The following is a 14,805-nucleotide window of genomic DNA, read 5'->3' as shown; positions in this document are numbered from 1 at the left end:
GTGATAGCGAAAGCAGAAAAGTTTCTATGTGTCTATGTGCAAAAGGATGGGAAACAAAAGTCAAGAACTTCAGGTTTTGAAATTTAAACTTATGTATATACATATGTTTTCTGTTGTTCACACACATATACACACATACACAAAAATACACACACAAATATATTTTCTGTTGTTGTTCAGTTGTATCTGACTCTTTGTGATCCCACTTGGGGTTTTCTTGACAAAAATACTGGAGATGTTTACTATTTCCTTCTTCAGCTCCTTTTACAGATGAGGAAATTGGGCAGACAGGAATTAGTGACTTTCCCATGGTCACACAGCTGGTAAGTATCTAAGGCCCAATTTGAACTCAGAAAGTTAAGTCTTCCTGACTCCAGGCACTCTGTACTCCGTACCACTTGATTACCCCATATGTTTTCCAGTGATGGGTATTTTGTTCTCAAACCATTTTGCAAAGCATTTCCAGTAGGACAGACTCCTGCTGGAGTCCAGTAGGACAGACCAAGAGGCTGCTGTTACCATCATTATTCCTCATATTATTTAGCTTCATTTTAGTGCTTGTTTCACAGAGTGTTTTACAATCATTTTTATGACTTGTTCATGCCCTATCTATTATTTTTATTAGTTGTTCTATTTTACTAAAAAAGTTATATGCCAAACTAAGGAGACTCGAATTCTGTTCTAACTGGATGTTATAGAAACATGGAAGAGCATGTATTTTTTTAAAAAAAAAAAAAAAAGAGCAGTATATTTAAAGAATACTTACTGGCTTGCACATTTCTTTGTCAGTTTTTGCTTCCATTTCCCACACGTGGTGACCATCTAAAAGGAAAAGACAGAAATAAATCTATTCCTTTGTGTATACATTTCTTTTGACCTCCACTTTATCCTCCCCCTTCTCTCCCCTCACCCATAGACTTTATAAATGACAGCTAGTATTATCATTGTGCAAGCAACATTAAAACTAAGAGGTAGGAAAAAAATCTTCATGCTCCAAAACTTTTTCTGATTCCTGGATGACCTCTTTCTTGATCAAACTACTTGTATAGAAAGCACTATGTTGGTAACAGGAGAATACATAATTTAGATAAGGCATGGTTCCTGCCTGCATAAAGCTTACAGTCTGATGCAGATACCTATAACACATGATATTCCATGATAGTTATCTAAGACATTATCAATTTCAATGAAGAGGGTGGATTGCAGCTGCCCTGCCATTGAATGCAGAAGCAAGCTTAACCAGAGCATATAAATTCTTGGAATATCACCTCCCAATTTGACTTCTCTTATAACAATGAGCATGTTACCAGCCACACAACTAGTGAACTTTAGATTTAAGCCATTTAAGTAAATCTAACAATTAGATTTTTAAACAGAATTTCTAAATCCATATCAATCTATCTCAAGAAAAATGAGAAACACACAGAAAGTGCTGACTGGCCCCAAAGCTAATTGTCTCTGTCCAGCAGCAGGAAGAGAACATTTGGGGACTAAGGAACTCTGCTATCTCACCAGAGATGCCATTATAACAAATGGGGAAATGACACTTATGGATTTTTTTCCTGTACATTTATTTATTGCCATATTTGGACATACAATGCAAATACAGGTTCATTTGAACATCAAACAAGAGCTGTATGCCTAAGGGGAAAAAATGGGTCAATGATCTTTTTGTTTGTTATTGCTACCATGCCTATCATAGAGGTATCACTTTGAGGATTGACTAAATGTATTCTGAATATTTGCAAACAATTGTCTTTGTAGAGAGAAGTATCTCTCTGGAAAGTAGGCTGATATGGGAATGGCAGTAAGTCATGATTCCTAAACTGTCAAGTAAAATGATAGTGTGGCTTACTTACAAGGAAATTTACCTCCACCTCCTACCCCAACAATCTTTTATCTTTGCCTAAGATGAAGCGATATCCTAAAAAAAAATTAAAGTAATTTAAACATATTATACCGCCTACTAATGTAGAGAAGGATTGAAATCTACACCATGGAAGAAGTGAATAGATGAAATCATGAATTGCTGAAATACTAGAATATGTATTTGTAGACTACATCTCTCCATGTTTAATTTAAAAGGAGAAAAGATATACCTTTTTCAAGCTTCAAAGCAAAACAAAATCAGAGAAATACCTTTAGAAGCTGTTGATTGAGAAAGATATATTAACTATACCAAAGACCAGAGCCCTCCAACAATGTTTCAAACATGCCAGAATTACACGAACTTCTCAGAGTTACCAGATCCCAGTACACAATTCATTCACCAGATGATTCCACTAAATCAATGATTTAAAAAAAAAATAGACCACTGTCTCTTGGGTCCAGAACCCAACTTTCCTACAGGAAAAAATACTGTGAAACTAAAAATAAACTTAGTTGCTCTTGAAGACATCAGAATTTTGACAGCTCTGCAAACCTTCCAACATTCAGGTCTGCTCAAGAACTTTGGCCAATGGAGTATTTTTTTTTTTACTGTAGCCATATGTCCTGGTGGTTGGGAATGCTTTCTGGACTTGGAAAAAGAATGCCTAGAACTTTGAATTGACTTGTACTTCATTTCTAGTTTCCATCTTAGAGAGAGACTATATATATGGGGAAAGACATGATGTAGGACTCTGTCTTGAAACCCTGAAAAGTTGACTTTCTCCTCTTCTTCTACTTTTTTTAAAAAAGAGATCCAAGTTATCCTTTATATAACTAATCCTCTATTACTTCTTTTTGGCACTAACCTACAAGCTTTTGAAATTTTATTATGATAAAGCACAAGTTTGCTCAAAAAAAAAACCATTTTAGGTGTTATAATCTAAACTGTTAGGGAAAAATTCCGGCCAGTGTTTAGTCTTTACCTATCAACTAGAAGCTAAGAGTCATAGTTTGAGTTTCAGTAAGAAATTCTCTTGAGAATGTCCAGATCCTTGCTGTTAAAGAAGGAGGGGGGCAGAAAAAATTGAGGGGGAGTGAACGTCAGAGGGAGAGAAGGGGAATAGAGAACTCATTAAGACTTAGTGACATTTCATTTAACAAAAACATAAGAAGGAGAAGCTGTTATGAAGCAGAGACAAAAAAAGTAGACAATTCCTCATGTTACGTCTGGTGAACCAAGAGGGAAATCTCAACGCCCACGAACTGGGCCCTATTCCAGGAGGGAAACCTTAGACCACTACGTCAACCTCTTACAGTAAACATGTTTTGCAGGTTTATACAATTTAAAAAGAAAAAAAACAAATTGGGATAGGAACAGTTTGTGGGGGCCTAAATGGTAAGGAAATTTGCCTATGGAGGAGAAAAGAATTTTCTTCCAATGCAATAAGCATGTGGGATACCTTTCTTCTTGTCAGAATGTGCCTAAGAAGTGAGGCCTGATAAACCACAAAAGTTTCCATTGTAAGCTTGCCACATATGCATTGGCCTGGCTGGTTTAGGGCCCAAGGCAACTCCCTGCCTGGCCAAGCACCAACAAAAGTACACCAGAGCAATTTATACCTTTCCAAAATGCAAATAATTCAAATTACAGACATAACACAAAGCTGAAGCAGACACATTTCAAGCATTCCCATTAAAAGTTTTGCTCTCTGGACCTACCAAAATATATGTAAAGTTCTGAAGGGCCAGTTGTTGGGGCTTTCCCCCAATCAATCTGATGATTTTTTTTTCCTTGGGAGATATGGAAAGCCATTTCAGACACTGGCTTCAATATTGCACAGTGGAGTGAATTCAGAGAAAATAATTCGACCGTTAGTATAGCTAGGATCATTTTGCAGTCCTCTTTGGGGGGGGAAAGCATGTGGTTTTTCTTTCTTCTTACAGTTTATTCCCATCTCTTAAGAGAAAGATACTGAGCTATTTACTGGGCTGCTGGTGTCCTCTCAAATTTTTAAATGGCAGAGAGAATTTAGACAGAAAAACAAAAGTAGCCAATTGGAAAACCTTGGTTCAAGTCTTACCTTTGATACATAGCTGCTCTGTTATTCTGGCAAGTCACTTCACTTCTGAGGGTTCTAAGTAAGCCTCTAGGACTCTAAGTTGCTGATCTAAAGGAACTTTCCTTATCTAGAAATTAACTCTACTAATGAAATCACAAACCCAGTTCTCACTTTCTCATTTTTTCAGAAACCATTTTACATTCAGTCCTTCCTATGAAATACCTAGTTACCAATGAAATTATGGCTCTTATGATCAATTAAATTTTTCTCAGAGCAGAAAGATGACAAGGTCTGCCAAGTGGATCCCTCATGGCCTAGGGCTGTCTTCTGCAAGGCACCTGAAGTTGGAGGTGAGGGATGGATTCAATTCCATCCAAAGCCCGCCTCCCACTGGAAAGGGAAATGGTTAGCCCTGAATGGGCCTTTGTGTTTCAGCCTTATCAAATCCTCATTGCATTTCTCAGAGCTCCAGGAAACTGCATAGAAGTCCAGGGGTAAAAATATTCCAAATCATTAGGGAATTCCCTACAGCATGAGTCACAGAAAAGGCTTCCCCACCACACCCAGGCTAGAAGATTTCTACACAAACAGGGCACTGTGGGTCTGTTCCAAGACTCCACAGGACTGAAAAAGAAGCTGTTTTAAAACTTACAATGTCAATTAGTCATATATATTGTAGTGTTTTTCTAGGGCTGAGCTTTTTTTTTCCCATACATGAAAGCAGCCCAGAGTTTATTTAGGAGCCATAAAAGCTTTTCTAAGACACACTATTATTTTCTAATCCTTCTTGGTGTGTTGGGCATTATTCTTAGATGTCTGTTATTGGGTTTCTACACACCAGAGAATGGGTCCTGGATAGTTAGAGCTCTGTGAGATCACTAGGATCAACACATATTAACTAAAATGATTCTTCAGTCACATGAATTAAAAGAGAGAGAATAGAAACAATGAAGTACATGGATCAAAAAGGGTAATAAAGCAGAATGTTTATGATTGCCTTGCTAGGTTCATGAATCCTCTCACCCCATGGCTATTATTTCTGCATCTGGAGACTGGGGAAAGGGAAAAAACTACAGAATGAGCATCTTTCTAGACAGAATTCTTTGGTCTCAGGTACCCAATACCTCCAATGGAAAACTACAGTACTACAATACTACAATTTATTTTGTTTTTAGGGAAATGAAAGGGGGGAGAGGAGAGACAGAGAAAGAGAGACAGTGAGACAGAAAGAAACCAACAGAGACAGAGGAAGACAGAATTGACACTTAGAATTATTTCACTAATATATTTAAATCAATCCAATTGAAAGCAGTGCCTGAAAACTGAGACACTTCTCTGCATAGGAATTCTTATGTCCTTAATTCCCTCCCCTGTTCTAAAATTCTCACCAAATGCAAAGAAAACATCTATTTCAGAATCAATATCAAATTGGTTTTAAGCAAGATGTAAACAATTTTGGGCAAATTCTTACCAAATTCTCCATAGTATCAAAAATGGGCAAAGTTATCTAAGAAAATTACATGCAATATCAATTACTTTTATCTCCAAACACAAGAAAGAATGAGAAGTTGAAAATAAGAAGAATAAATAAATAAATTTCTTCATTTATTTCTTCATTTCCATCTCTGTCTCAATTAAACAGCTGTCAGTTTAGCAAGAAAACTCCATTCTCTTGAAATGAAGGCCACATATGACACACTGCCAGGCCACATTATTGAGTCACAGAACCTCAGAGTTGGAAGGAACTTCAGAAGCCAACTTGTCAAACCCATATCTGAATCAGAATGTTCTCTGCAAACCTGTCAAATGGGCAACTACATCACTTGGAAACCTCCAGCAAAGAGAAACCTACCATCTTTTATGGCAGATTACACCATTTTAGGATTGAATGCTAAATGTTCGGGAATTTTTCCCTTATGAAAAGTATAATTTAAAAAAAAATCCATCCATTATTTCTAGTTTTAACCCTTTACAGCCAAGGAGAACATATCTATACCTCTTTCCATTTGACAGTCCTCTAACTACTTGATAGCTATCACATTCTTCTCTTCTCCAAGATAAATATTGCTCAATCCTTTAACCAATCCTCAAATAGAATAATCCTGAAGTCTTTCATCAGCCTGGTTATTCTACTTTGGTCACTTTGCTATTCATCAATTTGCTTCTTAAAATGTATTGCCTAGTCCTTAATAGAATACTTCAGATGGGGTCTGACCAGAGTAGAATACAATGAGACTATATCAAATCCCTAGTCTTAAACACAATGATTTTTCATTGTAGTTTATCATAATATAGTTTTGGAACTCTTTTTAGCTGCAAATTACAATGCTGAATCAGATTAAACTTTAGTCTACCCAGACCCTTAGATCTTTTTTCAATTGATCTATTTTCTTGGCTCTCCCAATGAGAATTGGGTTCAGCTTATTTTCTAGGCTATTGTCAAAGAGATGTGCTAGGTGAGCTCATCAAAACTGCTTGCTTTCACACCTCTGTCTTGCCTCTGCCTTCCTTCAACTGAATTATTCTATAGCAGCAACATACCTCACTCATCTTGCACTTGCAAAATTGTTTAGACCTCAATGTTAAGACTTCGCATTTATATCTATTAAATTTAATCTTAGATTTACCCAAATGCTCCAGATGTTATTTTTGAAGCTTAGGTTTTCCTATGTTAACTGTTCTTCCCAGCTTGTAATAATCTGAGAATTAATAGGCATGCCATCCTTGTGCTTTATCTGATTTATTGAACAAAATATTAAATAACATGGGCCCAAGGCTAGAGTTATGACTTATGCCCCAGAGAGCTCTTTCCAAAATGACAATAAGTCCATGAATGACTTCTCTTGATCTAGTCACTCTACCAGTCCTAGATTGTTATCTCATTGTACTATCATCTGTTTCTAGTTCATACAAAAGAATAGCATATGATGTGTCAAATGCTTTGCTGAAATCTAGGTTGACCATATCTACAGGAGCATTCTGCTGATCTGCCAGACTAGTTACTCCATCAAAAGAATACATAAATTTAATCTGTTAGGATATGTTCTTGATGAAGCCATGGCAGACCTTTGCAGTCAACATTTCATTTACTAGATGTTCCCTAACCAACCCTCTAACAATATAATCTCAAATTTTGCAAGGAATCAGTCAAATTCACAAGCCTTTTCCAATCCTGCAGCATGTCTCCAATCATTATAATCTTTCAGAAATGATGAACAAAGTTTCCATAATCATATCCTCTAGTTTTTCATTATTCAAGTATGCAGTTCATCCAGGAAAAGTGACTTGAACTCACCAGGGGCAACCAGGTGCCATTTCCTGACTTTTTACTTACCTTTGTTATCATCTCCCTTTAATATTCTTTGGCAAAGAAAATGGAAGCAGCTTTATCTTCTCTATGTTATCTGCTATCATCATCCTTTTCAGCACATGCAATGATTCTATTACTTATTAGATTACTACATTTTTTATTTTTCCTAATAAAGCATTAAAAAAACAAACTCCTTAATTTTCCTCACCAACTTTTTGTTGTATTCAAATGGTGTATCACTTGGAGTATTAGTATTCCCACTACTAATCTTCTAGTATCATACCTTGCCAACATTAAGTTTACAGTATATGACTTTTTCTTAAACATTTTGTTTGGTAGAACTTCGCTCAAGGTTTCACCATCTTCCAATTTAAAAAAAAAGCATACTGAAATTAAGAGCTAGCTTCACATGCTCCAAGTGACCATTTCCTATTGCCCCTAACTCCCAAATGGCAAGATTGTCAATATTCAGAACAGAAAATTCCAAGTGGACTACTGGCATGGAAATAGACCCAGATGTTCTTTCATATGTGTCAGGAATTGGAAGTAAATACTGGTTTCTGAGTCTTGGCTCCCTACTCACAGGGGAAAAGAAAGGCTTTGATCCATCCTCATGTAGTTATGGTGTTGGCTTAGAAGGAATGGGAATGGCAAGTGGTTTAAGTAAGCTGGTCATACTAGAGAAGAAAGAATCTATAGAACTACCAACCTAACCAAGACCAAAACAAAAATGTTACCTACCAAAGTTTAGAGATTCATTTCCCTCCAGATTTTGACCCCTTACTCATAGCTGATGGTAGAAGCTGCACCAGGAAATTATGAAACCATTAAACATGCATATATGTATACATACCTGCCTATAGTTACATATATACATGCATATGTTCATATACTCACCAAGATGTGTCATATTGTCCTTCAATGGAAGGGAATCTACTATAACTTCCTTATCCTATCAAGTTAATTTTTTTAGATATTTGATATTATTGCTTAAATCCAGAATTATAGGATGATTGTTCAATTTTTATACTGCATAGGCAAAAGAACAAAGCAAAAACCTTCATAGGAAATAATAATAATGAAAGTTCACAGTGATATAGTGTTTTGGACTTGCAAAGCATTTTACAGATATTATCTCAAATGACTTGATAGTATATCTTTTTAAGGAAAATTTTCCAGAAGTGCAATTCTTAGACTTTAAGTTCATAGATTCAGTGATAGTAGAGATCTCAGATTTCCATCTAGTTCAACACTCTCAAGAGGATCTCACACTTAAAAAGGTTAAAGTGATTTACCCAAGACCACACAAGTAATAAATAGCGTAGTTAAGATTTGAAACATACCAAACTCCTAGCATGGTTACAGGGTCAAATCTATTTAAAGATATTAAATATAATTCTGCTGCATTTACCATATAGCAAGAGTTGTTCTTTCTAACTGTGTGCTAGATTCTACAAAGCTGAAGGTCTCATGTTTAACTTCTTGAGATTATACCTCTGCAGGCTTTTTCTAGAATGTATGAATCAGATTATCATGGTAGACTTGGCTATATTAAATGCAATGTAGTGAGGTCAACACTGTAGTATTTTTATGTCGGTGCTGATCATGGACCTGAATAAGCAAGGATGATGACGACAACAGTACATGTGAATGGATATTGTCCCTCGTGATCTTTGCCATTTCCTATGTCAAATGGCCAGGAAAATCTGAAACATGACGTATTTTCCTACATGCTCTGTCATGATTTCCGTGTGTATGTGAAAGGATTCCACTATCACCTGGTGAGCCCAGAGGTATCAATTTCTAGAAATCCTTTAAACTATCAATTTATCTTGAAGAATTAGGCACAAATGACCTTCATGTGAACTTTAGTATTCTCAATTACTCCCACAGCCCTCTGGTAAATGCTACAGAAAAACATACCTACCAGATTGTCTCTAAATTTGAGTCAATGTATACAATCAGTTCAGTTTCATCAAGGATGGTATGCTGACCCTCGATAAACAAGAGATGAGAGACCAAATCACAAAGCAGTGCTTGTCTAAAGGGGATTCTGCCACTTGCTTATTTATTGCATGAGCTACAGTTTGATTACCAACGTGAAACACGACCCCCTTTTTGGCTGGATTCCCCCAAACTGTGACTGCTACTGGCAGTGGAAAGAGCAATGGAAAGATCTCAGGGAATTTAAGATCTCTCACCAAATGGAGTTCTGCCAAGACTCCGGTCACTGGCTGCTCATCACATCTCGTCAAAACAGACTCCAGTACTGGAGCTTTGCAATGCATCAGACGAGAGCTAAAAAAAAAGAAAAATCCATGTGCTGTTCCTCAACTGGCGCACCCGCTACAAATGCTATTAAAAGTGCTTTCTTTTCTGACAGGAGAGGTTTACAGATCATCTTTCATAAACTGTGTGACCTAATGTAATAATATTGCATTTTAATACCTGCTGTGTGAATAGTTAACTACTAAAGGAGAGGGGGAACCATTCCCCAAACCCCTAAGCTTTGCTCAGGGCAACATTCAGCTGGTGAAATTGAGATTTCCCAATTGTATCATATGCTTCTAGGCAAAAATTTCACCATGCAGACTAATTACAGCAGGCGGTGTTCATCACCTCATTCTTTGGCAAACTTAAAACTTCATAGTCACTGAGCATAATGCCTAGGGAAAATTTACTTTGTAGCTTGGTCTCAGGATTCTGAGCATGGTGGAATAAAGGTTAATTTGAAGTGTCTGGGTAATTAACAGCATATTTTGGGCTATAGGGATACATAAACATGAAGTCATACAAGTAGACAGCATTATAGCAATATTTGATTTATTAAACTTAGTGGCAGAACCATGTGCTAAGCACTTGAAAGGGTAAAATTGCAATGGAGAAATATATGAACATTTTCCTGCAAACACATAAATAATTTTCTGAACCTAAAAAATCTTCACCTGAGTTTTTCAATGTATTGTCAGTAAGGACTGGACCATGATGGCATTGTTGTCACTTAATTCCCATGTAATCTTATTGTCTGATCTAGTTTATTGGTAGGGTTAGAGATGAAGAAGGGACCAGTAGTTTCATGGTATACAAAATTCCCATGTGAGGAAAGTCTATCTACTAATGCAGGTCAGCATTTTCTTTGCAACTTATAGTCTTAGAGAGTCTTAAAGGCTTGAGAAGTTAAGTGATTTATCCAGGATCAGAAAGATGGTATAAATCCAAAATGGGACTCAAACCCAAGTTTCCTGACCAGGCTGCCTCTAGTTTCCTGGCAGAGTTTCAAAACATAGGATTGTGCTAAATTAAAAAGTATAAGGCATCCATTCTCAGGAAAAAATAATTTATTATCAAGAGTTTATAGAAGTGTGAAAAGCATATCAAAAGTCAACATTACTCTTTTGAAAAAAACTTGCTTCCTTTCAATTTTTTCTGTCACTAAAAAGATTAGTTCTTAAGTGAATATTACACATTTGTAATCCAAAGTAATTTTAAGAATTTCATTTAAGATTTTTTAATCAGAAATGCAACTTTTTCTATCTATATTAATGTTGGTCAGTTGATGAGGACATAAAAGATCTCCAATTTATCTGGAATCCACTTTATTTGTATATATCTATTTCCATGTTGTCTCCTTATTAAACTGTGAATTCTTGAGAACAGTGACTTGTTGTCTTTCTTTATATCCTTAAAATCTAGCACAATGTCTCACACATAACAGAAATTTGACAAATGCTTACTGAATATATGTACATGTATATGTATATGTATATATATATATGTGTGTGTGTGTGTGTGTGTGTGTGTGTGTATGTGTGTGACCATATATCTTCTTAAACAATGATATTCCACTGCATAAAAGTAGACCTCAATTCCAATTTATTTATCCTAATTTCTACCTCTTAGTATCCCTGGATTCATTTCAAGACTCACCTTAAATGCCAGTTGCTGAAGAAGCTGGTTTTTCCAATCTAAAACATTGCTTTCCATCCACTCTGTATGTTTCTGGCATAAACTTAATTATTTACATGTTGTCTTCCTCATTAGAATGTGAGGTGCCTGCAGACTGAGCTTGTTTTTAACCAGTACTTAGCATAGTTCCTGGTAGACCAAAAGGGTTTAAAAAATATTTATTGACTGAATTCTTCCCATCTATCACAATTGACATTAAGTTCTGGGAAGAATTCTGTGGTTTACTTTCTTTTTCCAACATTTATGATATAACTAAAAAGTCAAATTAAGAATTCTTAATTAATGTTTCTGACAACAGACTCATCTCTAAAATATACAGAGAATTGAGTCAATTTTTTTTAAAAAGACAAGTCATTCCCCAATAGACAAATGGTCAAAGGATATGCAAAGGCAATTTACAGATGAAGAAATCAAAGCAATCTATAATCATATAAAAAACTACTCTAAATCACTAATTATTAGAGAAATGAAAATTAAAACATCTCTGAGGTACCACCTCACACCTCTCAGATTGGCCAGTATGACTAGAAAGGACAATGATCAATGTTGGAAAGGGTGTGAGAAATCTGAGACACTAATACATTGTTGGAGGAGCTGTGAACTCATCCAACCTTTCTGGAGAGTAATTTGGAATTACGCCCAAAGGGCAATAAAAATGTGCATACCCTTTGATCCAGCAATACCACTACTGGGTCTATACCTTGAAGAGATTGTGAAAAAAGGTAAAAACATCACCTGTACAAAAATGTTCATAGCAGCTCTGTTTGTGGTGGCAAAGAAATGGAAACTGAGGGAAAGTCCATTAACTGGGGAATGACTTAACAAACTGTCATATATGTATGTGATGGAGCACAATTGTTCTATTAGAAACCAGGAGGGATGGGAATTCAGGGAAGCCTGGACTTATTTGCATGAACTGATGCTGAATGAGATGAGCAGAACCAGAAGAACATTATACACCCTAACAGCAATATGGGAGTAATGCTCAATCTTAATGGACTTGCTCGTACCAACAGGGCAGCAAGCAGGCACAATTTTGGGGTGTCTGTGTCAGAGAATGCTATCTGTATCCTGAGAAAGAATTGTGGAGTTTGAGCATACACCAAGGACTATTGCCTTTAATTTTAAAAAAATGTTGTCTTATTATGTAATTCTGCTATATCTAATACTATATGTTTCTTCCTTAAGAATATGATTTCTTTCTCATCACATTCAACTTAGATCAATCAATCCATACTTTGGGAATGATGTAAAGACTAGCAAACTGCCTTCTGTGGGGGGTGGGGGGAGGGAAACGAGATTGGGGGAAGAATTGTAAAACTCAAAATAAATAAAACCTTTGTACAAAAAAAAAGACTGAACACTAGGAGACCCTGAAAAAATTTAAAAAAGAATTAGGAGATTTTCTACATTCTATATAGGGTTACATTATCAGGGAGTATTAAGAAGTCATATTTCTATATATGAAGAGGCTCAGATTAATTCCTACCCCCTTAAAACAATTTCCTCCCACCTTTCTTCCTTTCTAGCATTTCAAGCCCCTTGATCAGGGAGGAATGGAGATGTTCAATGCACAATGACTATTCCCATAACCTAAAGTAGAGTGAATATACTCATTGAACTACTTTTTGAGTATTGTGCCTATCCATTGTGCTAGTCCTGCCTATCCATTTTGAATTAAGGTAATTCTAGCCTTTTGCTGTTTTTAGGTGTATCCAGGTTACCATTTAAGCTTCACCCCTTTAATTTCCCTCCAAGACCAAACCTAAGCACTCTCTAAGGGCAGATTCAAGAAGTGGATTAGGAAAGAAACAAGAGGCTGATACATCATCTATGCAGTATAAGCCCAAATATGGAGTGTGGGTTAGCTAAGAGATGATGCATTTCTGATGAATTTCTCTAGCATCAAAAAGTCCAGCTATAGGCAAGAGACTTGACTAACCCTTTACTAACTAACTCTTCCAATATCTTTAGAGATAAAAGGAAATAGACACTTAAAAGACAGATGAGGAAATTTAAAAAAGGTAAAAACAAGAGAAAAGGAGGAAGAGGTGAAGAGAATGAGAAAAATGACTTTTAACTTCTAAAACTTTTTTTAATCACATCTCTGATTTGGTACACTGGAAGAGTGAGGTTCTAGTGAAAGTCTTCCTCTGACAGTACAGTTCAGTACCTTCTTTGCAATCTATAGTTATGGAGAATTGCCTGGCAGCCCTGAGAGAGTAATTGGCTTGTCCAGGGTGACAAAGTCAGAATGGGTCATAGGCAAACTTTTAAAAAAAGTTATAATTTATGTAAAAGACTTATAAATTACTATATCTATATCATCTTATTTGATCCCTACAAGAATCCTGTGAGGTAGAAGGTATTATGTCCATTTTACAAATAAGGAAACTGAGGTCGAGAGAGGTCAAATGATTTGCCCAGGATCACAGAGTAAGTGTCAGAGATCAATAAGAACTCAGGTCTTTCTAACTCTATCAGTCTTAAAAACTGCACACTACTTGAGGCCAGCTTGTCTCTGCCATGCTGTCTCAAAACATAAACCATTTTAATTTGTGACTTCAAAAAATTTACTCTTTTCTCCATAACCCTAGTGAATTAACAGAAGGAAAACATATTGAGCTAAATGGAATTTCAAATGTTATTTTCTATTATTAAAAGAAAGCTAGACAAAGGAGTCAGAGAATAAGAGATCAGGTGAAAGGAGAAGAGAAGCAATGATATGGGCAAATGTGAAATTACTAATGAAAAAGAAAATAATAGAATCTTATAAACCATTTACAAGTTTACTTTGCCCCCATCCCTGACCCTAGGCTGTATTTCTGTTTGATTGGAGCAAGAACAAAAAGAAAAAAATTCCAACTCTATGTTTTTTGAAAGGAGACCATCAGTAACCACTCAGAAATACCCATCTGGGTCTTTTGGATATTTTGGATTTTCAGGATTAGACAGTGTTTATAGTTGCCCTCTGCCTTCTCCAACAGAGAAGGATTGGGCAACCAATCCTCGATTATAATGTATGATCACAAAAGGTTCGCTATAGGGAAAGGGGCATAATTTTCATATAGAACAATTATATAGTACTCTCCCCTTCTCATATGCAAATGATTGATTTGCAACTCAACAAATATTCTCCACTGTCTGCTTGCATGTTATTTAAATATTTGCTTTGAGTATGTGTTGAATGTCACTTACCTTCATGTTTTAAAATTTCTGTATTTGTCATAGCTGTCTATCTTAGAAGCTAGGTCATCAGAGGACAGGAACCTTGGCTAATTCACTTTTACACAGAGCCCTTTCAAATCATCAAATATACATTGAGAATGAGCTTCTGGTAATGAGCAGAAAGATGATTCCATGTCAGAACTATCCTCTCAAGCTCCAGATAAAATGACACTCTAGAAATTTCCAATTAAAAACATACTACTTGTAACAATAATGACTATTTCTTTGCCCAAATTGGTTATAATACAAAAATCAATCTAAACAGTTCAGAATTTAGGATCTCCTGCCTCCCATTGACTGATACAGGAAAGATGTTTTCTTTTCATAGACATATTTCTGAATAAATAAAACCCTTTGCCATGGGCAATTTTT

General features: G+C 36.0%; 1 protein-coding gene across 5 annotated transcripts in view; it reads right to left on the bottom strand.

Annotated features, from left to right (window-relative positions):
- Window positions 1-14,805, bottom strand: part of NFATC1 (nuclear factor of activated T cells 1) — a 222,778-nt gene that overhangs the window by 83,583 nt on the left and 124,390 nt on the right. For all 5 annotated transcript variants that reach the window (XM_074204099.1, XM_074204097.1, XM_074204095.1 and 2 more), the window contains exon 7: window positions 767-822. In XM_074204099.1, the coding sequence (XP_074060200.1) occupies window positions 767-822 (56 nt within the window). The remainder of the gene's footprint in view (window positions 1-766; window positions 823-14,805) is intronic.

This window comes from Macrotis lagotis, chromosome X (assembly GCF_037893015.1).
Source record: "Macrotis lagotis isolate mMagLag1 chromosome X, bilby.v1.9.chrom.fasta, whole genome shotgun sequence".
NCBI lineage: Eukaryota > Metazoa > Chordata > Mammalia > Peramelemorphia > Peramelidae > Macrotis > Macrotis lagotis.
Note: the sequence above shows the minus strand (reverse complement) of the source record. Positions and strands in the feature narration are given on the sequence as shown.